Source organism: Phyllostomus hastatus, unplaced genomic scaffold (assembly GCF_019186645.2).
Source record: "Phyllostomus hastatus isolate PE091 unplaced genomic scaffold, TTU_PhHast_1.1 phas_scaffold_501, whole genome shotgun sequence".
Classification (NCBI taxonomy): Eukaryota; Metazoa; Chordata; class Mammalia; order Chiroptera; family Phyllostomidae; genus Phyllostomus; species Phyllostomus hastatus.
In genome coordinates this window covers 51,151,731-51,178,581 of record NW_025334033.1, presented here as the reverse complement: position 1 = coordinate 51,178,581, position 26,851 = coordinate 51,151,731, and the positions used below count along the sequence as shown (strand labels likewise).

The 26,851-nt window shown below is 42.7% G+C and overlaps 1 protein-coding gene across 6 annotated transcripts in view; it reads left to right on the top strand.

The window, feature by feature from the left end:
• Nucleotides 1–26,598, top strand: part of LOC123808073 (acylphosphatase-1) — a 39,504-nt gene extending 12,906 nt beyond the window's left edge. For 3 of the 6 annotated variants that reach the window (XM_045822350.1, XM_045822342.1, XM_045822341.1), the window contains 12 exons: nt 921–4,188; nt 7,260–7,358; nt 8,064–8,149; nt 8,830–8,934; nt 10,045–10,117; nt 14,351–14,422; nt 15,899–16,010; nt 17,037–17,196; nt 22,221–22,244; nt 22,332–22,410; nt 24,878–25,029; nt 26,204–26,598. In XM_045822350.1, the coding sequence (XP_045678306.1) occupies nt 921–4,188; nt 7,260–7,358; nt 8,064–8,149; nt 8,830–8,934; nt 10,045–10,117; nt 14,351–14,422; nt 15,899–16,010; nt 17,037–17,196; nt 22,221–22,244; nt 22,332–22,410; nt 24,878–25,029; nt 26,204–26,326 (4,353 nt within the window). In that variant the 3' untranslated portion in view covers nt 26,327–26,598. Of the gene's footprint in view, nt 1–920; nt 4,189–7,259; nt 7,359–8,063; nt 8,150–8,829; nt 8,935–10,044; nt 10,118–14,350; nt 14,423–15,898; nt 16,011–17,036; nt 17,197–22,220; nt 22,245–22,331; nt 22,411–24,877; nt 25,030–26,203 lie in introns of those variants that run through there. The other 3 variants (XM_045822343.1, XR_006783759.1, XM_045822344.1) reach the window with 3 other exon arrangements.
• Nucleotides 26,599–26,851: the final 253 nt, after the last annotated feature.

Sequence of the window (26,851 nt, the reverse complement as noted above, 5' to 3'; positions counted from 1 at the left end):
CCTGCGGGAGGTCTAGCCCCTGCTGTTCTCTCACCTCCGGAAAAGGAAGGGGACCTTTAATTGCATTATAATCTTAATGTTCCTTTTTTTCCCCATCTAGGAGAAAACTTAAAAATCAAGGTTAGACAGCCCCTTACCATCATTGTTATTGCCAAAGTAGTTTGCGCCTGTTCTAACGACTAAAAATAAAAGGATAGTAGTAATAACTTTCTGAAAACTGTTTATCAAAGGAAATACACGAACAAAATTTAAAAATCAAACGACAGAGAAAGGCTTATAATGAAGACATTTTCATGCCTTATCTTTTTCCTGTTCTCAGTCTTTTCCCCTGAAGGAACTACACTTAACCATAATAATAAAAGTTAATAATAATAATCTCTTAATGCCCATCTCTTCTTGATACAATATTTTGACTTTATTTCCTCCTCTTCCTTCACCTTGTTATTACAGTGTCTTCATACTCTATTGTGAGCTGTAAAAGTCATGGTTATTGTGTAATGTATAAATGTTATGAAACTAGCATGGATTTTTTGTGTGAATAATTTCTAGCTAATGTTTTCTAGCAGAATTTAAGCATCTGTTTTTGGTGAAGTGATTAGAATTTCAAACACTGTCTTTATGGATTAACTTCAGATGTGACTATGATTTCACTTTAGGGCATGTGGAATGTAGAAGGAACCGGTGAAAATTATGAAATTATCAGTGCCGCTTTGGATGTTAAATCTGTTGCCTCAAACATGAGCTGCGCGATCTGCCAAGAGATCAGAGCTATAATTTGTTTTGTTTTGCTTTACATGGTTTAATAGATTTCATTTACGTCAGATGATGTTTTTTCGTAGTGCTTCAGAGAAATGGGGAATGCTGTGTTAACTCTGAAGCTTTGATAATGTGCACGTGTGTCTTATTTTTCTCCCCCTCAGGCAATTACTTGCAGCCAGAGAAGGAAACCGCAGCCTGGCATTCGCACCAGCTTTCTACCTGCCATGATTAGGTGCCTGTCAGATGAAGTACAAGCCAAACTGCGTTCTGGTTTGGCTGTGTGCTCCTTAGGCCAGTGTGTGGAGGAGCTCGCCCTCAACAGTATTGATGCTGAAGCAAAATGTGTGGCTGTGAGGGTGAATGTGGAAACCTTCCAAGTTCAAGTGATAGACAATGGATTTGGGATAGGGAGCGATGATGTGGACAAGGTGGGAAATCGTTATTTTACTAGTAAATGCAACTCTCTACAGGACTTGGAGAACCCGAGGTTTTATGGTTTTCGAGGGGAGGCCTTGGCCAGTATAGCGGACATGGCCAGTGCTGTGGAAATTTCATCCAAGAAAAACAGGACAATGAAAACTTTTGTGAAACTGTTTCAGAATGGAAAAGCCCTGCAAGCTTGTGAAGCTGACTTGACTAGGCCAAGTGCTGGGACAACAGTAACAGTGTATAACCTGTTTTATCAGTTACCTGTAAGGAGGAAATGCATGGATCCTAGACTGGAGTTTGAGAAGGTTAGGCAGAGGATAGAAGCTCTCTCACTCATGCACCCTTCCATTTCTTTCTCTTTGAGAAATGATGTTTCTGGTTCCATGGTCCTTCAGCTCCCTAAAACCAAAGACATCTGTTCCCGATTTTGTCAAATTTATGGACTAGGGAAGTCCCAAAAATTAAGAGAAATAAATTTCAAATATAAGGAGTTTGAGCTTAGTGGCTATATCAGCTCTGAGGCCCATTACAATAAGAATATGCAGTTTTTGTTTGTGAACAGAAGGCTAATTTTAAGGACGAAGTTGCATAAACTCATTGACTTTTTATTAAGGAAAGAAAGTATCATATGCAAGCCCAAAACTGGCTCTGCCGGTAGGCACATGAACTCGAGCCCTCGGCATCGGTCCAACCCAGAACTCTATGGGATCTATGTAATCAACGTGCAGTGCCAGTTCTGTGAATACGATGTCTGCATAGAGCCAGCAAAAACTCTGATTGAGTTTCAGAACTGGGATACTGTTTTGGTTTGCATTCAGGAAGGAATGAAGAAGTTTTTAGAGAAAGAAAAGTTGTTTGTGGAATTGTCAGGTGAGGACATTAGGGAATTTAGTGAACATAATGATTTTAGTTTACTTAACGCTACTCTTCAGAAGCATGTGTCCTCTGATGAGAAGTGTGACCAGGTAAGTTTCCAAGAAGCATGCAATAATATTTTGGACTCCTATGAAATGTTTAATTTGCAGTCAAAAGCTGTAAAAAGAAAAGCTGTAGAAAACATAAACACACAGAATTCTGGGGATTCAGAAACTATCAGAAAAAGGACACATGATTCATTTTTGTATACGTATGGATCAGATGACCCAGGTCATAGTGAAATGGCAAAGTCAGCTTTGCAAAACAAAGATAGCTCTCGCTCAGAATCAAGCATCTTAGAACAAGAGAGACCTGAAGCATCAGAGTCAGGAGAAAATGAGAAACATAAGAAATCTTGCTTGGAACTTAACTCTTCAGAAAATCCATGTGGAACCGGTTCAGAAGTGTTCGCAAACCCTTTTCAGACATTAGATCACTTTGAAGAAAATGGAGAAGATCTAGAAATACAGAAAGTAGGTACTACTGTTAATGGCATGGCTGCCGACATCCCGAAAAATAAGAGAATTGAGAATCAACTAGAGACATTTAAAGGTGCTACTGAAATTGAATGCCAGCCTCTGCATTTTGAGACAACATCACTGAGAGTACATGGCACTCAGTGGGAGGAAGAGAAAAGAAAAAAAGAACCTAGTAATTGTGGAACAGTAAATGTTTTTAGTTATGGGCAAATTAAATTATGTTCCACTGGCTTTATAACTCATGTGGTACAGAGTGAGCAAACTAAACCAGCTGAAACAGAACATGTATTTAAAAATTGTGTCCAACCTGGTCCTGTGAGTGCCAGAGAAACATTTGGAAATAGAGCACACCATTCCGTTGAGACTCCACACATCAAAGGTTTAACCAGTGCTTTAAGTCAAGAATTTGCTCAGCTGCCCAACAGAAAATTGCACAGAACCAATATAAGTTATAGGCTGGAGAACAAACCTGTACCAAAAACTGCATATTCTTGGTGTGATGGTAGTAAAAGAAATGGTGAGCTATTTGGCTCCTCCAGACCCACAGCCCCTAAGAAGCTAAGCTTAAATTCACAACTAGGATCTTTAGAAAAGTTTAAGAGGCAGTATGGGAAGGTTAAAAATCCTCTGAATGCTGAAGGGGAGGAAAATAATAATTTTGAAATCACTACCAATCTCAGTCCCCAAGTTGAACCTGACATTCCACAGAGAGACAACAACCACGTAGACAACTGTGATTCGTGTGAAGTCACGGCTGTGAGACATAATGATTCAAACGGTAGTCGTCAGCCAGTAAGTCACATCCTTTATTCAGAAAACTCGCTGTTCTCCAAGAACGAAGACTGTTGGGAACAACAAATGCCTTGCTTCAGAGAAAGTTCTGTAACACTAAAGGATCTACCTCATTTTAATGGAAAACCTTTGGATGTTGAGAAGTCATCTGAATCACTAGCCTCTAAATTATCCAGAATGAAAGGTTCTGAAAGAGAAACTCAAACAATGGAGATGAGTCATTTTCTTGAACTTCCACTATCGGATTCCAGTAAGAAAGGCAGTGACTTGTACAATGGGTTATCCCTGGATTCTTGTATGTTATTTAAAAATGAACTTAAAAAAACAGAGAGTGTCATTATCCCAATGTCAGACTCTGTCACACAGGATAATTCCTTCAATAAAGATAGTGAAACATATTCTAATAACAGTGCAACAGAGAACTCTGTGGTATCAGAAACAAATTTGGTATTACCCTATAGTAATCCCGCAGTTGATAATAAAGATTCGGATGTTCTTATAGCTTCAGAACGGCAGGTGGGAAGCCCCAACTCTCCCAGTGGAGTGGTAATGAATCACATAAACAATTCCACGGCCAACCCAGATGGAACTTGTGTTCAGAGTGAGGAATCTGTAGCGAGGACTCGTTCTGAGAACGAAGAGTCAAGCGCATGTTCTTCGGATTGGCAGCAGCATTTTGATGTAGCCCTTGGAAGAATGGTTTATATCAACAAAGTAACTGGACTCAGCACGTTCACCGCTCCTCCTGAGGACGTCCGGGCTGCGTGTACGAAGGACCTGACGACTGTGGCCGTGGACGTGGTCCTTGAGAACGGTAAGCGCCTGGTGTTTGCTGGCCGGAAGTGCTTTGGAGATGATCTCAGCAGATAGACCATTTTGAAGTTTAATTATAAAATGTGTTTCATGATATATGAAGATTCTCTAGGTTCAACACTATTCAAATCTAGAAATACAGTGAAAAATTGTTGTAGAATGGAAGTTTACATAGACATGTCTATGGGTGTATGTCTGTGAGACAGTTTTTATTCTTCTAATCCTCACCCAAGGATGTTTTTACAATTGATTTCAGAGAGGGAGGGAGAGAGAGAGAGAGAAACATTGATGTGAGACGGAAATATGGATCGATGCTTTTCACACCCACCCCAATGGGGGATCCAGCCCACAACCTTTTTGGCGTACTGACGATGCTCCAGGCAGGGCGAGGCAGTTTTTAATGAGATGGGACAGTTAACGGTAGAGAAGATCCACTGTACTTCCCGAGGCCCCGTTGCCCTCTCTCCCAAACAGATAACTTTCCTAGAAATTTAAAGGCACCTGCAATGAGGATTTTTCTGGAAGTTGCTCTCTTCAGCTCCCCGGTAGACAGCCAGAATGATCCTGTAATCACCCTAGGTTTTCCAGTAAAATCTAAGGCTCAGTACGGTACTAAAAGTATGTTTTTATTATTGTTTTTTTTAATAGGACTTGACCATTATATATATGTTTTTTTGGAATATAGGTTACATACATGCCTTCATAACTATACTTTTTAATTGTACTTTATTATAATGCATATGCTAATCCACTTGATCTGTTTATTGTTTAAGTGGCTATTTTTCAGGAAGAGGGTAATGTGGCTTTTAGATCACACCCCAAGGCTACATCAGTGGCTAGATTAGGACTCTGAGTTCTCAGGTCTGCGTCAACATTAAAAGTGACATTTTTTGGTTGTGTGTTTAGAGCCAGATGTTGGGAGATGGTAAAGCTGATTTCCAACTGGTTATAATCTTGGTTTTGTACCAGGAGGATAAACATTAAAGTGTGCATCCATATTAAAAGTCTTGAATGCTGCCAAAGAATGTAAACTACATGAATGTAATAGCAAATTAACCTGTAATTTCTCTTTAGCATTAGTGTCTGTGGCAGGAGGTTCTGATTTAAGATTAAATAAGATCTTTATTTTTCAGTGGGTTCTAGTTTTTTTTTCTTACGAAAAAGATATTCACTGCAGTAAACTTCAAAGTGTTAAATAGGAGGCAACCCTTTTCTTTCAACGTGCTCCTGAGACTATCGCGTTTTTTTAAAGACACGTGGCTTTTTCAATCTGTGTAGTTTTATGTCCTGATTGATACGGACTGCTTATCAGAGGTACATCTAAGGAACTGGCACCTCCTCTTCCTGAAACGCAACTGCTTCTGATACGGTAATAAAAAATAGCTGGATTTCATTACTCTGAGATGGCTGTCGCTCGCTAAACAAAGGGGGAATTCTCGGTTGGCTGCCATAACTCAACACACACATTTGCTTCTGTTAAGTACATCTAGATGTTTCAAAAACGCTTCCACCTACTTAACTTTCTGCATTGGTTTTGCAATGAACTTTTGAGGGTCATGTTGACTCAGATGATGTGACTAGATGATGAAAAATAAAGTAATTTGAATATAGAAACAAGTTCCATGAAAAGATGGCTCCTAAGTACCCTCCATACCTGAAATGCTACCTTTCTGGAAGTGGCTGATGTATAGCAGGAGATTAAGACATTGTTAAACTATACATAAAAACATAAGATGCCTCCGGCCCGGGTGGCTCAGTTTGTTGGAGTGCTGTCCCATGAATCGAAAAGGTTGTGGGTTCAATGCCCCATCAGGGCACCTGTGTGGGTTGTGGGTTTAATCCCCAGTCAGGGCATGTAAGAGAGGCAACCGAGTGATGTTTCTCTCTCATACTGATGTTTCTCTATATCTCTGTTTCTCTCCCTCCCTACCCTACTTCCCTCTCCCTCTTCCTCTCTCTCTAAAATCAAGAAACATATCCTTGGCTGAGGATTAAAAGAAACATAAAATGAGTTGTTAAGAAGTAAAGTTAACTCTGCAGAAAGAGGATGCAGAAAGGTGGTTTCAGGAGTTGTGTTAAGTCTCCAAGCCCTGGCAGTTTTCCTTTTTAATGTGCCTTTAACTCTGCAACCATATTTCACTCCTACTTTAATTTTATCATTCTGAATTAATCTCCAGTTTTTGTGCAACAGATTTATCTTTTTGAAACAATAGTTTCATTATGTTCAAAAAACTGTCAAATTCATCATTGTTTCTAAAACACAAATCTGACCATCCTTCAGAGAGGAAGGTATGTTCAGGCCAGATCTCGCCGGACTTTGGAGTTTAAATTGAGAACTTACTACTCATGTACCTATTCCTGTACTGCTGTTCACACAGCGCTGGGCCCGCCACATTGCAGGTTAACTGACTTTGCTTTAGGAGTTTGCAGTCTGTCAGGGCAGATAGCTATCTGCTCTTGATCTCAGCCAAAGGCTGAGAAGCAGTAGAAGATAACCATCTAAATATAATTATAACATGATGAGGTAAATGTTGTTATGGATACATATATTGGGACAAGAAACATAAATCGGGGACTTGTGAACGTTGTACTCAGTAGTGAAGGGTGGCAGTAGCACCACTGTGTGTTTAATACAGTGGTTCTCAACTGTGGCACTCTGGACACCTTGGACTAGATGATTCCTTGTTGTGGGGTTTGTCCAATACATTGTAGGATGTTAGCAGCATTCATAGCCTCTATCTGCGAGATGCCAGGAGCACCCCTCACCCAAGCTGTGACAACCAAAAGTGTCTCAAGATATTGCCATATGTCCCCCATGCAAAATTACCCCCATTGAGAATCAGGTGCAGATTTTGAACTCCGCATTCTGTCCGGTACCGATAGATAATGGAACTAAGCATTAATGGAGGTTTCTAAGTTAGCAGAGTAACTCCATTAATGAACTTTGGCTCTTGATCTGGTATTTAGCAGTCTGTCATAGACCTTGATTCAGTTTGTGCAGAGATTTCAATTTGTAATAGTTTATTTATACTTTGAGTTCAAATGCCTAGGTTTTCCTTTTTTTACATTTAGGGTCTCAGTACAGGTGTCATCCTTTTAGAAGCGACCTTGTTCTTCCCTTCCTTCCCAGAGCTCAGGAAGAGAGCACTGTGATGAGACAGCGTAACGGAGGTAGGGGCGGTGACAGGGATTGCTGGGACACCGAGCACACAGCGTGCCACCTAACTAAAAAAATAAAAAGGAGAGAAAAAGCAAAGCAGGGCTGTGTTCTTAAGCTTGATCAGTGCCAGCTGTGCCTTACTGGAACCAGGAGTGCCCCACGGTCCTGTTTCACAGCAGAACTCAGTCATTCTGTGCATGCATTCAGATCAGAAATTACTTTCCCAGACTTCACGTCCATACTGGGTGATTATGCAGTCTGTGGTGTCTTGTGATTGAGAAATTGTTTCTTATTTTTAAAGATCGGAGTGTGCTCCATAGTGCCGTAGTTTTATGTAAACAGAACTCTTTTAAAAAGCTACAGATATTTGTTATTTTTTCTTTTCTCTATTTTTGAAAATAGATAAGGTATATTTTTTTCTAAAGGAAGTGAGGCCACTAATTTGAACCAGTTTCTTCTGGACTTGTATTCTGAAATAGCTCTTGAAAACAGTTTGGAGAAAAAGCTATAATGCCAAAAGATACGGTCATCAACTCCAGTTAAAAGTAACAGATAAAAACAATTTAGAGATACAGCAGACTCTGAACCTTTGTAGAATATCAGGACAATGTGTCTGATCTTTGGTCTTTAGTCTGTACCACACCGAGTGTGAGATGCCATTCACCTTTTCCCCCAAGGCTCTTGATGCCCACTCAGCCTGTCCCCTTTCGCATTAGATGCTGCGGAGGACGCTGTTGGCAGAGAATCGCTTCAGTCTCTGTTCGCAGAGTGGGACAATCCGGTGTTTGCCCGTTATCCAGAGGTGGGTCCAGCAGTTTTCCTCGGCTCCTTAATTGAATTTCATCTAAGTTGGGTATGGGCATGACTGACTCCACCAATTTGTAATTATGAATGGAAAGTGGGTATGTTTCCAAATAATGTATTTGGAAATTAATGCTTAATGTAGAAAGGAGGAATCAGAATGCATAGCATGTTGGGAGCTCAGCTTTACTTTTGGATTAAACATGTAATCAGTGTGGAAATAGTGAGAGTGTTTACCACTCTTAAAAGCCTCTGGCAGAATATTTAGGGTGGGGATAGTAAAAACTGTTATTAAATGAAGCAGTGAGTCTTCCGCCCGAGGAACAGTGCATCACTGGAACTGAGTGTCTGTTCTCCTGGCGGTGGGTTATCACGGAACATACTGTGTTGTAATGAGGGTGAGGGATGCAGGAGCGTTTAATTCTGGATTCTTCAGTTAAGATGTCTTTAAGGGCTTGATCACGGAGCCTAGACAGATTGTTATTCTGAAATATTACTGGTTTCTGTCAGTAATTTTGTTCTTAGGGCCTTTCGGATTTCTGTTAAGTTCTCTGAATTCAGCCCGCCCTCAGTGGGTTCTGTGAAAATGAATGTTTTTAAAGCACTTTGAGGCCTGTGGTAAAACAGTTCTGCAGACATAAAAATTTACATCTGCGTGACGTTCGTGCTGGGTCTCTCCAGGTGGCCGTCGACGTGCGCAGCGGGCAGGCTGAGAGCCTGGCGGTGAAGGTCCACAACGTCCTGCACCCTTACCGCTTCACCAAAGCCATGATTCCCTCCATGCAGGTAACGGTCGACTTCGAAGTCCCATAAAAATATATATATGAGCCCCAGGCTAGACTCACTCTTGTGAAACTGGATTTATTTAATGGTACGGACCACCCTGGTCAAGGCACATGTGTTTTGTAAAGTTTTACTGGAACTTCATTATCAGAAGAAAAAGAAAAGGGCTAAATTAATTATAAAGGAAAAAATGTCCTTCGTAGGGGGAGCAGGTTTGGAGGGATGAATTATGGATTTAGGCTCTCAGTTTCAAGGTTTATATATCGACTTTATATTTTGACAATAATTTATAAATCAGCTAAGTCCTACAGAGATGTTGTCCTCAGATGTGCAACGATGTCCCTTTTTAAACAACCCTGTATTGTGTGAGGCTACAGATGACCTGGCTTAGGAGATGGACTAGACTGAGGAGCCCCGTTAGCAAGAGGGACCCCTGGGCTCGTCCGCTTTTCTAGGTTGCCCTCTCTCCACACCACTCTCGGGACGGCTCTGCCTCCTCGTTTCCAGTATGGGAACACGTTAGGAGGTTAGACAGACTAGGAGCGAGGTAAACTCCTGATCACTTGATCCAAAAATAGGCCCTGGGGTGGTGGTGTAGATGACGGGGTGTGAGGGGAGCCGCATCAGCACCTGGACCGAGAGGAGCCCCCAGGGCCTGCAGCCACAGGTGGCTTTTTAACTCACCGCTTTAGTGGACTAGCTCTTTCGAATACTTTTCCTTGCTTTTGTATAGATTGTTAAAATTTATCTGTGCTCTATTTGTTGTCAGTCTCTGGTCATATTAATAACTCTCTGGTTATGTTACACATTAAGAAGGGTCATTCTGTTGGGAACATCTCAGGTCCACTCTCAAGTTTTGTTAGCGTATCTCTCTGAGATGCCCAGTCTGTGTTCCTTGTAAGTCTCCTGACCACTCTGCCTGCCCGTTCTCTCATCCTCCCCGTTCTCTCATTCTCCCCGATGACGCCCTCGGGCTCGTCAGCACCTCTCCTCAGCACCTGTGAAAGTCACGCTGCAGACAACTCTATTTAGAGTCGCTTTGTCTCTTTCTGCACAGATAAGCCTTCGTTAATTTTTATTTAATGTTGTACCATTTGTTTCAATGTATGGCAGGTTCTCCAGCAAGTGGACAAAAAGTTTATTGCCTGTTTAATGAGCACTAAGACGGAAGAGAATGGTGAGGCAGGTAAGAACGGAGATCAGCCCTGACTGATAGATACCCAGCTACTCTCTGACAGCCTCCCTGTGAGGTTATTTTTGTACACGGAATACATTGCAATGATTTGGAAAGATTAGGGGAAACCAATCTAAATTAATATTAAGAAATGATAGTTTTAAAGCACATTTAGTTTTACAAACATACACATACGTATATAAGGTACACACATCTAAGTACATGCTAAGCTGCTAAACTCTGGGAGTGAGAATGGAAGTAGGCCCAGGGGGAATGTCATGTTTTACTCTTTAAAGTATTTTGTATTGTTTGACTTTTAAATAATGTTTTTATGTGTTCCCTTCATAGTAATAGAAAGTTCTGAACTGTACTGTATTTGTCAAAAGTTAAATACAATTTATTGGTGACCTGCTTTAATAAAACAATAGTAGTTTGTAAATAATATTAACTCATTCAATAAATATTTGGTGCCTAGTGTATGCCCAGGACTGTACTAGGCCCTCGGAATACAATGGTGGGGAAAATACATGGAGGAGAAACAGGTGATTACACAGATGTTAAATATCCCCAGCTAGAGTTAGGGAGGAGAGAAACAGATGCTCTAAGAACCCATATTGGGAGATCTGATGTAGTGAGGGGGCTTGGGCAAGGTTTTCTTGGTAAAGGAGAGAGAGAGAAAGTGTGAGTATGAATTAAGTGGGGGAGGAAGAGAGGGAGGCGTACTCTTGGCAGAGGGAGGAACATGCAATTTGTGACTCCCTCTCCGTTCGGGAGGGGAAGCCAGGCAAGTGCAGTTGGAGTGAGAGCAAGAAGATGAGGGCAGATCTCAAATGCCAATTTCAAGTTTGCCTTTGCCCCAATACCAACTGGAAACAGTTGAAAGCTTTCTGTTTTCTTTGTTGTTGTTTTTTTTTTTTTACTGTCTTTCTGGTGTTATTTTTGCGGTGGCTCATGTTACATCATATTTGTGTTTTGAAAATATTGCTCTGGGTGCAGCATGGAGAGTGGACTGGGTGTGGGGGTGCAGTCCCAGTACCTGCAGAGAGCCTGTCAGGAGGAGAGTGCACTGCAGCGGGGACCGAGGTGACTAGCTGGGACTAGACGGAAGTGAATGATTTGGAACAAGATTGAGGAGACAAAGTCAGCGGGTTTGGTCGTGGGTGGGATATACGGAAGCTATATCAAAGATGACTCCTGGTTTTCTGGCATCTGTAACTGAGTAGATGATGTTGCAGGAGAGTGTGAGTTTGGATGAGAAGCAGGCAGAGAGTGAAAATCGTGAGTTCAGCCTGAAATCTGTCTGAAGTGTTCAAGAAGTGGTGTCAAGAACGTGGTTGGATTTTACAGGTTTGGGACTTGAAAAGCATTCTGATACGGAGATGTAAATCTGAGTTGTCAGCGGAAAGTTGGTCATGAAGTCACAAGTGTAACTTTAATTAACTAGAAAAAGAGGAGGGGTAAGGGAGAGAGATTCTGAATCTAGAGTAATTCCAATATTTAATAGCTAGTCAGGAGAGGGTGACCAGCAAAAGAGGTTGTGCAGGAAGAGCTAGAGAAATAGGAAGAAAGTAGACGAAGGCTGTGTTGCAAGGCCAAGACTTCATATAAATGCTGCCAAGAGGTTAAGTAAGATGAGGGCCAAAATGATCTGCACAATTTTGTGACAGAAGTCAGGTAGGAACTGTTTCAGGTGGGAACTGATTCAGGTGGGAACTGATTCAGGTAGGGACTGATTCAGGTGGGAACTGTTTCAGAGAGCAGATGGGGGATGCTGCCTCTAAGAGACTGCACGGAGAGAGACTCCAAAATCTGTGACATGGCAGAGAGAGACTGAAAGAGGCCGAGGGTGAGAGGAGGCTTTTGTCTTTTTTCCCTTTAAACCGGGAGACTCTTGAGTGCTTTGACAATGCTGAGTACTGTAAGGTTCAGCATGGAGGGGCGGAGAGCCCGCAGCACAAGCCGGTGCGCTGGCCCCAGACTGGTAGGCCTGCGGGCGAGTGCTTCTGAAGTTTGAAAGCAGTTCATTCTGTTTGTATTTCAGAATACTCCCTGTTGTCCTATTTACAATGTAGACTTTTCTAATAAATGCCATAGTAGACCAAAGGCAAATTAACCAAAATTTTGTCATAATTATCATAAATATGGAATTAGTAAAGGTCAAATTATAGTATTACTGTTTCTAGAAGATGAATAGATTTTGTTCTAAAGTTTTGATTATCTGAAATTCTTTGTTAAAATATCCAAATCTCAACTAATGGCATCTGAGATGGGTGTAGCCACAACATCTAGAAATGTTCAAAGAAATAAAAGGGACATATCTAAATTTCTCTTAAGTTTCTATATTATCATTGTATTGGTTAGCTGCCACCAAAGGGTGCTCTTAGATAAATACATTTTTCTAGATCAAAATGTGTTTTCACTGTTGCTTATGCATATCAAAGGCAACCTACTCCATAATGAACTGACTTGTATTTTAATATCTGCACATATTTTTTGTAATGGACAAATATTATTATTTAAATTATAGTGAAATTATTGTCATATATTGGCATTTTTTACTGAATGTTTCTGCCTACAGTAAAATAAGGTATTCAGTTATGATAAAAGAATAAGAATTCATTCATTTATTCTGTAAGTCAATATTGAGTGCCTATGACATGCCTGGTGACTGTTATGCATGCTGGAAATACACCAGACAGAAACCCCTGCCCCTGTGAAACTCGTACTCTGTTGTGTTGGGGTATTGAAAACACAGCTTCCGGCATTAGTAAGTTACTCTCATATATTCTGCATCATTCAAGGAGCGAAAAAGGTCTTGAACACTATGTAAACTATAAACCATTCCTCCGGAGTCAGGGACAGGATTGCTTCTTTTGGGGTCACGGACTCTTGGTAATCCACATTGGCTCTAGTTTCAAATTCGAGGTTACTCCCTCACGATTCATTATTTATTCCATCGTCTTGCCCAGCACAGGATGTTCAGTATTCATCACAACCAGCTGCAACTGCTTCTATTCTCAGAGGAGCTTAACATTCAGCATGTTGGGGCCTGTTCCTCTGGTTGAACAAGCTGTCAGAAAAATTATTTCCTTTTTTTCTTTAAGTCTTAAGCTCTCATGCCATGAATTTGATAGTGTCAGAGAAACAATTTTTTAGTAGAAACAGGGAAAGCAGGCATTATCTATTTTGATCAAAGTCAAGAGAACTTTTATTTCAGTGTAATCAGTAGCAATAAACCTCAACTCTTTGGCCAAGAGTACTAAAATTACAAGCTAAAAAGATGTAGTGATGTAAGTGAGAATCAGTCCTCCTGTCAATAAGAAAAAGATCAGTTTTGGCTTTGGGGGCCGGGACAATCTGCCTCCTCTCTTGCACTTGAACGCCTAAAGCCTTTCCACTCAAAGTCTGTGAACAGCATCCCTGCCTGGGAGTTTATTAGAACTGCAGAAGTTCGCATCCCGCCCCCACCTCACTGAACCAGAAGCTGCGTTCCAGTAAGATCTCCAGGTGGTCAGTGTGCCCATCGAAGTGTGGGAAGCCCGACTCTGAGTCGAGGCAGTCTGTGGCCAGGGGGGCCGGCTCCGGGCATCACCTGTGCTTTTACTGCCGGGTAGAGAACAGTGGTTTTTACATGTTTCAGTGGTTGGGGAAAAGGCCAAAAAAAAAAAAGAATATTTCTCGATATATTAAAATTATGGGAACATAGCTATAATATTAACATGTCTGTGGCTGCTTTGGTTCAAAACGAAGAGTTGAGTAGTTGTGACAGAAACCATGTGTCTCAAAAGCCTGAAATAGTTACTCTCTGGCCCTTCACAGAAACAAATGTTCTGACCTCTGGTCCAAAGCATAGTAGGGCTGCATTCTTCATCATTTCCAGAGCAGCTTGCCGAGCAATGCCCCTGATTGTAATTATGTATTGTTTAATGATCCTTCATTGTACCAAATCTGAGTTAATAAAGCCAAACCAGTATTTACAGATTAAAATGTGGGGCTTTAACCTTGTTTTATAAATGAAATACTAATGAACTAAAGAGTTTTTCATCACAGCTAAATTTGTTGTATTACTCCCCATAATTTCATTTTTTTTAGGAAATAAAAGATACAGTTGTTACTACTCAGTATGTTTCTCCTTTGCTCACCTCATTAAGTAGTTTTGAGTTAACCTTTTTCTCTCTCAACACATGATTATTTTAATCTTGATCGGCTAATATGACACTCCAGTAACCCTTGACCGTCCTCTAGGTGGAAACCTGCTGGTCTTGGTGGACCAGCATGCCGCCCACGAGCGCATCCGCCTGGAGCAGCTCATTATTGGTAAGAGTGTGTCTGGGGCTGGAAGGGTCTGTCTGGGGCTGGAAGAGACGGGAGACTCCTCCGCTGAATTAGCATGCCTGAAAGTTTTTCTAACTGTGACTGTTGTGAGGAAAATGAATTGTATGTTTAAAAAATTAAGCTGAAGTTCTTTGGTTTGGCTCCTTTTATAACTGAAAGAGTGGAGTAGTTCACTGATTCAAACACGTGGGTCTTACAGTGTCAGAGATGCATTTGCTGTATATTTATTGTCAACCCTTACGACTGGGTGTCTGAGGATTAGGCTGCTTCATTGCAGCATCCAGCACGAATACATGCCAGGTGTCCATGTGATCTTCTTTTCTGAAGGTTTTTATTTGTTTATTTTTAGACAGAGGGGAAGGGACGGAGAAGGAGAGGGAGAGAAACATCAGTATGTGGCTGCCTGTCACACTCCCCGCTACTGGGGACCTGGCCCACAACCCAGGCATGTGTCCCGACTAGGAATCGAACCGGTGACCCTTTGGTTCTCAGTTTGGCACTCAATCCACTGAGCCACACCAGCCAGGGCTGCCCGTGTGATCTTAGTGCACCTTCCTCACAGTTCATCAGGCAGAGACCACCAGCAGCTCAGAAGGCCCAATAAATTGTGTTTATTTTAAATTTTGTGGTTGAATAGCAGTGTAATCAAATAGGTTTAAGTCTGAAAGGTACAAAAGGGAATATAATAAAGTCCTCTTTCTACCTTTGTCCCTCACCCCACCTCATTTCTCTCCCCAGAGGCCACCAGGGTCACAAATTTGTTGTGTGCCTTCCAAAGTCACTGTGTGCTTTCTCATCTTTGCGACCCTGTCTTCTCCTCATGAGGCAGTGTGCGCCCCAAGGGGTAAAATAAAGGAAAGTCTTTACTCCTGTGGTCCAATAACGAAAAACCTAATGTCAGAGAGTTAGGTCACGAGGTGTTTTATGGACTAGAGTGGCAGTGATGTTACTTCCACGGTCGCTTTTTCTTGTAAGACCAAGACCTAATTGTTGGAAAAGATGCGATAAAAACTCACTCGCTGTCGGGCCACCTGAGAATAGTGCTGATGCCTCCGTCTCTCCGAAGACTGGGGACCCTTCTGATGGGGCGGGGAGGCCTTCCTGAGCCACAGGACTGTGTAGTAAACCCGTCTGATTTCCTCAGCAATCCACGTTACTCACCTGTGTTACCAAACCCACGTTTATTGACTGTTTATGGGAACATGGCATTGCTCATTTGAATATAAGATTTAAGTCTTATATTTCTTACTTTTGAAAATGTTTCTGACACAAATAAACAGACTGCATATTCACTGGTTTGACTTTAATAATGGAACTTTAAAGCCTACAACCTGCCCATTGAACCACACTGTTAAGCACTGCAGTAACCACATTACCGCAGCTAGCCATGCTTCATTTTTATCTGAATCTAGAAGACTTCGCTTCCAACTCTTAACCCACTTGTCTTTCTCCCAATAGATTCCTATGAGAAGCAACAGCCACAAGGCTCTGGTCGGAAAAAATTACTGGCTTCCACCGTGAGTCCTCCACTAGAAATCACAGTGACAGAGGAGCAAAGGAGACTGTTACGGTCAGTGCCCCCACAAGGATGTGCTGTTGATAGTGTGAATATTCACAACAATTCTGTGGGGTATAAGCCTGGCCATTGTTCCTTTTTTCACGAGTCACCTGAGACAGAGAGGTTACAGGACTGCCCAAGGTCAGCACAGCGCTGAAGTGGTGGAGCGGGCCCTCAGACGCAGGTTTTCTGACTCCAAATGCTGTTCTTTCCACTATACTACAGCTGTTGAGTATAGGATAGAGTTTCCCTGATAATTTTTTCCAGCAGTTGGCTTAGAGTACTCTCACCATTTCTTGGAACAGTCAGTGTTTATGCTGTGCTGTTTCTGAAAGCAAAGTTACTGCAGTAATTGCTTCCATTGTGTTCTGCCTCGGTGCATTCTGGATTCTTAGTTTTCATTATCATAATCACACTGGGCAGAGAGTAGAACACTGGGCCACAAGGAAGGGGCAAATCGTGTAATGAATCACAAGATAGGACCTTTTCCCACTTTGGGGCAGCACAGGTTGTTGGACGTGAAAAAGAGAATTGTCTCTGAATTTATTTCAGGTTTGGGAACATGCCACTGCCAATAAGTATTTTCCCCTGGGGCATAACTTATATTAGAGGCAGATCCATTTATTTGTGTCCCCTTAATCAGGACTCCTCAGTTCCTGGGGCTTAGTTACCTCCCAGCTTTAACGGTGATTCAAAACACTCGCAGCCCTTTCGTCTGTGCCAGACTCCTTCAGGTGCCGGCACGAGAAGTTAGCAGTTGTTCAGTGAGGAGTAAAATCTTAGGAACAAGACTTAGACCTAAACTGAGTCTCTCAATGGAAAAGAGAAAAAGAGAAAGTTAGTGTGATTCAAAAAGGAAATTTAATAATAAAATCCTAAACAAATACTCCTAAATGTGAGAAAAGCAGTGTAACTTACACAGCTTGTGGCAGCGTTTGAGAAACTATCCAGTGTTTGGAACCAGGATGGAAATGCAAATGAAGTAACACTTTTACATGTGAGGTTGTAATGCTTTTACATGTGAGGTTATCCCTTTAGGTGTTACCACAAAAATCTGGAAGATCTGGGCCTTGGAATTCTATTTCCAGACACTAGTGATTCTCTGGTCCTTGTAGGAGAAGTACCACTCTGTTTCGTAGAGAGAGAAGCCAATGAACTTCGAAGAGGAAGATCCACTGTGACCAAGAGTATCGTGGAGGTAAGACATAGCTACAGGTGTTGGAATCACTGAGCGGTAGCAACCTCCTGTTCCGTTTAGAAACTCTCTATCATCATCTTTTATTCAGTAAGCATTTATGAAATACCTGCTGTGTGCCATGTGCTAGCGAGTCCAAGGTGAATTAGCTCAGAGTGAGGAAGAAGGACATTTAAATAATCATAACACAGTGAAAATTGGACCATAGAAGTATGTTCAAAAGTGCTATGGAACTATAAAATGATTTCTGTGCCCAGAAAGGTGGAAGTCAAGGAAACTGTCACAGAAAAGCTGGCTTTTGTTTTTGTTTTCCTTTGTAGAAAATGTCTTGTAAAACACCAGGAGCCTGCCAGGTACAGGAGAGAGGAGAATGGCGTTCTAGACAGCGCAGCGGGTATTGGAGACCTGATGCAGGCCCTGTGTTTAGGGAACTGTCAGATGGCTCACATTAAGATATATACGGGGCAGTGGTGGGACTAGGTGGGGCTAGATAGATTGTCAAGACCAAATCACAAAGGGGGTTAGCATATTCTGCTAAGTAGCTTGCATCCATCTGCAGGCATTTTCAGTGTGACTGCATGAATGTGGCTTGGTAATGGTCTGGGAAGCTGCTGCTGGGATGTGGCGTTTTGGGGGTTAGAGAGGATCCTTCCTTCTTACCTCACTTATGTGTCTTTTTTTTTTTTACAACAAATATAATTTATTTTGTCTTTGTTGCCTTTTCTTTTCTTTTCTTTTCTCCTTTTCTGTTTTCTATTAGTATTTTCTTCTTCTTTTTTAATCCTCACCCAAGGATATGTTTATTAACTTGAGAGAGAAAGAGAGAGAAACATCGATGTGAAAGAGAAACATTGGTTGCCTCCTGTACGTGCCCCAGCTGGGGATCGAACCAGCAACCTAGGTATGTGCCCTGACTGGGAATCAAACCTGCAACCTTTTGGTTCATGGGGTGACGCTCCAACCAACTGAGCCACCTGGCCAGGGCTGTGTTTTCTTCATTTCTCTCTTTTTTTCCTCTACTAGCTTAGAAGTTGAATTTGCATATCTAACAAAGTTTAAAAACTTAAAAAGTTTAAAAGTTTAATTTGTTTCTCTGTTTTCTTTTCTAAACTGCAAAAGTCAACCATCACCTCTCTCCCATCTTCCATGTTGTTGCCTCTTTTGATTACACCTTGTTTTTAATTCCCCTGGTAGTCATTAATTTTGCAGTAAATATATACATTTTTAATCCTCACCCAAAGGCATAGTTATTTTTATTTATTTATTTATTTTGGCGGGGGTGGGGGTAAGAGGAAAGGGAAAGAGAGAGGGGGAGAAACATTGATCGGCTGCCTCTAGTATGACCCTGACTAGGGACCAAACCTGCAACCTAGACATGTGCTGTGACTAGGAATTGAACCCAAGACCTTTTGGTTTATAGAAAGATGCTCCAACCAACCGAGCCACACTGGCCAGGGCTGTACTCAGTATTTATTTAGATTAACCAAAATGTTTAACAGAGTCTTTGTTCACTGCTGCTTCTTGCATCCTACTTTGTGTTCAGTTTCTTTTTATGGAAGTTAATCTCCTAAAAGTTCTTTTTTTAAGAGTCCATTGAAAATATCTTTATTTTGCCTTCACAGTTGCATGATTGCCTAGCTAAAAATAGAATGCCATATTGCAAGTTATCCCTCCGCACTTGGAAAATACTCCATTACTTTCTTTTGAGGACAAGGAGATTCACGTTCAGTTTGCTGAGGGAATGACATTTCTTCAGGAGCATCATTTACTTCAGGCCACTGATCTCAACATAAAATATTAAAGAAATAAAATATTTAATTAAAACCAAAAACCCATCTTCTCCCCAAACTCAGACACCGTGTTTCATTCCTTCTGACGTCCCGTTTCTCCCGTTGAAGTCACTGTCAGTCTCGTCGCCATGTCTTCGCGGGCGATCTGCTCTTCTCTCCGGCTGCCCTCAAGAGTCTTTCTCTGATGTTCGTTCCCCTGTTTCCCTGGGATGTATCTTTGTATGGATTTATTTTCATTTCCTTCTTGAGATTCGTCATCATTCTTCAATTTAGAAATTGTACAGTTATTATCATTTCAAACATTGCTTCTTCCCCCATATCTGGCCTCCTGGAAATCCTGTGAGACATGCACTCGACCTTCTCTTTTCCCTTTTCATGTCTTTTAACTTTTCTTTCATGTTTCCCATTGTTTTCTCTCTCTGTGATATGTTCTGGGAAGTCTCCTCATTTATCTTCCCATGAACTAATGAGACGTTTAACTTGTCCACTGAGTTTTTAAAAAATTTCAGTCACTATATTCTTATTTCCCGAATGTTGGTTCTTCTTCAGATCTGCCAGCTCCCTCTCCATGGGGCCCTGTCTTATTCATTACGGGTTCTCACTCCTTCGTTTCCAACTCTTTCTGCTGGAGCACAGGCAAGTGCGCATCAGCTTAGTGTGCCATTTTCCTCAAGATCTGAGTGACTTCAGCAATATGTAAAAATTGGCAGATGTACCTACCGGGTAAATAGCAGGGTAGATGGACGTGGGAAGGATCTGAGGGAGGGAGAGCAGGGAGAGGCTACTGCACTGGGGCAAATAGGAGAGCCTGAGGACTGGACCAGGTCAGTGCCAGTGGTAACGCACAGGAGGAGCACATGGATTTGGGATGTACATTGGAAGGTAGGATCAAGAAGACCAGGTTAGCAATAGAACATAACAGGGATAAAGGAGAACGGGTAAGTAACAGTTCTGAGGGTTCTAACTCAGATGACTGGAAGGAGGGTGGTGCCCTTGACAGGAAAGGAGACAGAGGAGGAGGGGCACACCTCCAGGGAGTCAGTGTGAGGCTGGGTTTAGATGCACTGGGTGTGCCTTCAGGTGGGGTGTCCAGTACATAGGCAGACCGGGCTACCCATCTCTCTTTGGGAGTGAGTAGTATAACTATTCTGATAATATCAGAAGCTGGCACACGGTCTAAAGGAAGTGAGATTGTCCAGAGAATGTATGAAGAATAAAAAGAGAAAAAAACAAAGGGTGGAGCTCATGGAACACCAGCATTCAGGGTGCATGTGTTTTAGCAGAAGTTTGGAAAGCTGCTGCTGGGAAGAAGAAACTGAAGGGTCATTGACTGTATTTGGCCGCGAGGGAGGAGGGAAGTTGGGGAAAAGCAGTATTGCCAAAGCCAAGGGAAGTTTTAAGCAGGCAGGGAACGGTCGGCAATAGCAAGTGGACTCGGCTCGCATGAGGACCTTGGTTACCTTGTGGAACTGTGTCCAGCGAGTTGGGCGGGGCAGCAGACGGATGGCTGTGGGTCAGGGAGTGAGGGGAGGGAGGGGAGGTGGAGCTAAGTGTACTAGTCTTTCAAGACCTTGGCTGCATACAGAAAGAGAACTCTTGGGTTACCTTGAGTTCACCCTTTCCAAAATCGCCCTTTGATCTGACAACCTTTGCTTTTTCTTCAGCATTGCTCTTTTCTCCCAGCAAAGCTCTTTCTCCAAGGCTCTGCCTCCAAACTGTCTTAACTCCAAAAGATAGGATCTGTTAGAATCTTTTATTGTAATTCAATCCCTAAGTATTTAACCAGAAAATTACAACAAAAACTTCCCCTGAAGTACCTTTCAAAGACTGCTGGTAAGGAGTTTACCTCAAGTTGAAAGAAGGCTTATGGTTTCAGAAAATCTTGATTACGTTGAGTCAGGCTGATCAGGACAGAGACTGTTGATTCTGGAAGAAGCTGGAATAGTTTTGGTGTCTTGAAGAAAATGATAGCTACTTGGATCTAGCAGTTGAGAGATCACTAATACATCCTTCTAAAAAGTTCTGTCCTCTAGCCTGATGAATGAGCTGTTTTAATATCATTTAAATTATCTAGCGTCGGTTGAGCCATTGAAACAGGAAATGAACAGAGAGTAAGATCCACCCACCCCTCACAGCTTACGGAGCACTGTTCTGCCTGCCAGTCCCAGGCATGCAGGCGCTAGAGAGAGCAGCAGAGAAGTTAGGTTTGGTCTGTGTCCACACCGAGCCTTCTTGGTGGGTCGGGTATTATGAGACATCTGTCTGTCTAGGTTTGTTTGGGAAAATAGGTGGTTTTTAAAAATGCATAACATCTGCCACATAGGTCTTTGTGACTGTGCTCACTTATAAGCACAGTGGACTAGAGTGCACGTGAGGGAGGGAGAGAGTTTTCTGAGTCTGGTTTAAAAAGAAAAATCTACCATGTTGTAATCTTAGGAAGCTGATTTATGCATAGGCATTTCTAGGAGTAGAGAAATCGTGTGTTTTCTTATAAATAAATGATAAAATGTGCCATATGTAAAACAGTTACCTCCAGAGGTTAAGCAAATTGGTAGCGTGAAATAGTGTCTGCTTTGAATTTCTTTAAAGTCCTTTTGTAAATATTAACATCTGTCAGGGTGTAACTGTTAAAACGGCCACCCCTGGGACAGAGATATACTGGGAAGGAGGAACTTCTGAACAGAATGCCTTGGAAAGTAAGCTGTTTGACCTGAAGGGAGTTATCCTAAAAAAAAAAAAAAAAAAGCTTGTGGGAACTGAAGTGACTACTTATGTTTATGACATTTAAGCAAGTGTCATACTGAGTGCACAGTTGTGTTCATGATTCTTGTGTATTTATTCTGTTTCTGTGTAACATGACACTTGTTTTAGTTGAGATTACGAATCCAAACAGACAGCCTCTCAGGGAGATGCCTCCCTGATATTTCCAATCGGTCGAACCCTCCAGGCTGTGCTCGCACCAGTCACATGACCGCACGAGTTGCTGGGCCGCCCCTGGAGGAAGTTTCAGTAGCTGAACACATTCTCTGCCCAGTAAGAGTTCTGTTCAGTTGTCTGGGTGTTTCATATTTAAAGTGCCTTACAACAAATACAGTATTTGCACCTAAGCACTGTATTGCTGGAACTCTCCTCCAGGAGGCACGTTTTAAAGAAGAAAATCGGGGTGTTTTGTGAACTGTCAAATGGCAAGTATAATGCAGCAGTAGATTAATGACTGTTCTCCTTTTTGCTTTGTAGGAATTTCTTCGAGAACAAGTGGAGGTAAACTTCTATTTGATGTTCCACACACAAAAGGCACCACTGCCCCACTTCCTTTTCCCATTAATGAAGACTATGTTTGTGCATTAGCTACTCCAGACCACAGGAGGCATCCAGGGGACACTGCCACTGACGGTCCAGAAGGTGTTGGCGTCTCAAGCCTGCCACGGTAGGACTCCACACAGCAGCCACCATCGTGCGCCTCTGCGTGCTGAGCCCTGGCAGGCGCACGGCGAGTCTGGAGGAAGCGGAAGGCACATTCACTGCTCGCCGCTGGGAGGGTGCAGCTTAGGTCAGGGAGCTGAGTGCACTCAGAACGAACACTAAAATTCCTGCTACAAAGCAAAATACCAGCCACATACACAGGGTGGGCAAGAATGTTTACGGTTGTGAGTACGCAAACCAGTTTATTCTTGTGTTATTATTTATTAATTACTGTGTTCTGTGAGTGGAGGAGGTAACATTTTGAGTCAGGCTGTGAATGAACAGGGACATGGCTTCGTAGGGTGGGAGGGAAAGTTTAACCACAGTGGGAGGAGAGAGCCGTTGCGGGGGCCCAGAGGCTCGTATGAGTTGCATGAGCTGCAGCAAAGCCCGTCGGTAAATCGGGCTGGTAAAAAGAATAGAAGCCTAGACGGTCACCACAAAACCTTTGGATTTCACACAGAAGGCATTAGGATCGTTGAGGGTTCTCGAGTAGGGTAATAGGATAAAATATGGAAAGTGGTTCGGAGGGTCTTACCTTAGGACCCTGGCAGCTACAGAGTCCCCTGCAACTCTCATTCGACCACAACGAGATGCCCAGTCTGCTGACACCCTTTCTCCGTTTGCCCTGTCTTCGTCAGCCGCCTCCTCTCCACACTTCCGTCTCTTCGGCTTAGTAACCGCAGTCACTGTTTCCTGTAACTCTCCTCAACTCCTTCGCCCCTTTGTCCGCTCTCCCCTGCTCACGTGTGCTCCGTCACCAGACTCCACCGTGTCTGCCTTCAGAGTGTGTCTTACATCTCTGATGTGATCTGTTTCCACTGCCACCTCCCTAGCTCGTGCCACTTGAGTCCTCTTGGTCTCCCACGTCCATTCTGGCTCTGCTTCAAGCTACTCTTCCCTCAGCACCCAGAGGGGTCTTTTTGAAACATCATTCTTAGTGTCTCTTTCTTATAACTAAAGTGTGTCACGACTGTTCACTGCTTGCCCTGGCCGGGTGGCTTAGTTGGTTGGAGCATATTCCCATGCACCAAAGGTTGTGGGTTCGATCCCCAGTTAGGGCGCATACCTAGGTGGCAGGTTCCATCTTCAGTCAGGGTGAGTGCAGGAGGCAGCTGAGCAAAGTTTCTCTCTCACGTCAATGTTTCTCATTCTCTCCCCCTTCCTCTCTCTAAAATCAATAAATATGTCCTCGGGTAAGGGTTAAAAGAAAAAAAAAGACTATTCATTGCTTAGGATAAAAATTTTACTCTTCAGCCCTGGCTGGTGTGGCTCAAGGGGTTGAGCGCTGGCCTGCGAACTGAAAGGCTGCCGGCTCAGTTCCTGGTCAGGGCACGTGCCTGGGTTGCGAGCCGGGTGTGAGAGGCAGCTGATCAACGTTTCTCTCCTCTTTCTCCCTCCCTCCCCCTCTTTCTAAGAAATAAATACAATTTTAAAAAATCTTACTGTTCACCATGGTCTGCCGGGGCATCCGGCCCCTGCCTGTCCAGTTTCATCACCCCCCACCTTGCCTTTACGTTCCAGCCTGCTTCCCTGGCCGTGTGCACGCTTCTGCACTTTCACACTCGCCTCTTCCCTCCGTCTGGAATGCCTTTCCAGTTCCTTCTTGTCTTCCTTAATTTAAGGTCTCAGATTAAATATCGTTTTTCCAGGGGAGCCTTCCCTGACCTCCCAAATGGGGTTTGGTTTTTCTATTACACATTCTTTCATACCCTACATTTTACAGTACTTCTGAGTTATTATACAAATATATACTATAAAATGTATTTTTATATACTTATAAATACGTATTCATGTATATATCATTTATCATTTAAATGAGTGTGTCATTATTTGTTCAGTGTTTTCTCACCTGTTAGACCCTCAGATCATAAACTTCCTGAGGGTGGAGATTCTCGTCTCACTCGCTGCTGGCATGGCTCCTAATACACACTGTATACTTGTACATATTTGTTGACTAAGTTAAGGTATGCATACAGGCAGGTTCTGACAGTATGAGAATTGGGATTAGGAAGATTACTATGGAAACAGAAAAAAGAAGCAAATGAAATGGACATTGTAGGAAACCGAGATTCTGGTGGCAGATTGCTATGGACAAAAGATGACCTTGACTTCATACACCTGTAAGAAGTGGGCAAAAATACTGCTCTCATCTCTTTGAGAAAAACTCTGAAAACCAGATCCTAGTAAGTTCAGGAATGCCTCCGACGGGGATTAGAAAGACAGGGCCTCCGTAAGGAAAAGCTGAGAGAGAGGGTAGTCCTGAAGCCTCAGCGTCACCCAGGGTCTCAAGTGCCCATTTCAAGCAGCGTTAAAGTCACGTGAGAGAAGCCTTGGAAATGTCTTCCTTTTCCCAGATATTTGGCTCAGACCCAGGGTCAACATTGGTTTCCCACCATATGCCCATAATCTTGTTTCTGTCTTTTGTTTAGGGGCCATTAAGTTTAATGACGGCCTGAGCTTGGAGGAGAGCTACCGCCTCATCGAAGCTCTGTCCCGGTGCCAGCTGCCGTTCCAGTGCGCGCACGGGAGGCCGTCGATGCTGCCGCTGGCCGACATGGACCACCTGGAGCAGGAAAAGCAGGTACAGTGGTGACTAGCAAGAGAAAAGGAAAAGCTTAGCTGCTGCTGCTTTTTCAGATTCTACTATCCAAGTGTAATCTGTCGTGATCCTTTGCAAAACAGATTTTTAAAAATTACACATTGAAAGTTGTATGTAAAATGTAAAGTCTCACCATTTCAGCTTCTAGCTTAAATTCAAAGCAGTTTAGGCTAAACTGTCAGATTATGCACATGATTTTATTTTTCGTATTTTTTAAGCTTAACGCACACACAAAATGATGTATTCTAGACATCTGTTGCCTACTGGTTCCAGGTTTGATAAGACCCAGAAGTTTTCTGGGACTGCAGAAAGTTGGTACAAACAGCAAATTCACTGCTGGCAAATGTAACCGAAACGGCCAGTTGCTTGATGGTGCTTGCTGGAAATGGTGACCTTGCTGGAAATGGTGGCCATCTCCAAGTTCCTCCGGCATCATGTTTTGGGGGTCCTCAAGTACAAGGGAACCAAGCTAGGAGGTTTCCACATTAGGCTTTGGCCCTGATTACTCAGCAGCCCAGAACAATGATTTAATTCAGTAAAGGCACAGAGTGACTTTTTAAAATTTGATTTATTTATTTTTAGAGAGAGGAGAAGAGAGGGAGAGAAACATCTATGTGTGAGAGATACATGGATCAGTTGCCTCTCACACGCCCCCAACTGGGGACCTGGCCTACAGTCCAGGCATGTGCCCTGACCGGGAATCGAACTGGCAACCTTTCAGTTTGCAGGCCGGCACTCAATCCATTGAGCCACACCAGCCAGTCACAGAGTGATTTAAAGAACATTTCCTTTCCTTGTTACAATCATAAATGAAACAACATGAGAGCATAATAGGACTGTCCTGCTTTCTAAAATCTTTTCTTTTGCTCACCTTTCCTGCCAAGGGCTATGAAGTCTTTTCTTGCATGGAGTTTTCGGGTGCTGATGTGTTCTGACGTGTCCAGGAGATTTTACTCTATTAAAACTTTTTTGCTTCATGTGACAATGAAAAACTTTGTCCCTATTTCTGAGGCGATGGAAATCTAGACTTTTCAGTCCCTTTTATCATGGAAAATCTGTCTTTTTTGAATCCAGGTGTGAACAGCTGTAATTAAGTTCATATATGCTATTTGGGTTTTCATACTGGTAATTGGAGCTATTATCTTTCTTCCCATAGATTAAACCCAACCTTGCAAAACTTCGCAAAATGGCCCAGGCCTGGCGTCTCTTTGGAAAAGCAGAAGGATGTGATACAAGGCAAAGCCTGCATGCATCCATGCCTCCTTGTGAGCCACCGTAAGAACAGAATTCTTGATCTGTGAAGAACCAGAGAGGCTAACCCTGTGCCTCTGAGCAGAGGGCATAAAGAGCAGGTATCAGCAGCGCCTTGACCGAACCAGCCAGAAGCATACCAGTCTTCCTTGAGCAGATGATCCCTCTGGTTGGGTAGCCACATGGAACTCTTGCCTAAAGACACTCCATTCATTTGCATCCATGGACACAGGAGGTTGCCCTTTAATATCTACTTTTTGTAACTTATTTAGGGATAAAATTTAATAATTAATTGTCTAATTGGTTGATTGGTTTGTGGTTTTCTTGGGGTGGGATGTGGGGTTTTTTTGGTTTGAATTTGCAATTTTTTCCAGCCTCATAATTTGCATTAATGCTTATCTACCTGATGCTGAACCCCCAGGAATCAAGTCTGCCTTCCTAAACCGCCCAGGGCCGCGCTCCGTTAGTCCCCTCCCCGCCCTCCAGTCTTCTTCACTTCCCTCTGCCGCCCCTTCACGTTCTGAATCTCAAGACTTAAAGGGTTTCTCTGCAC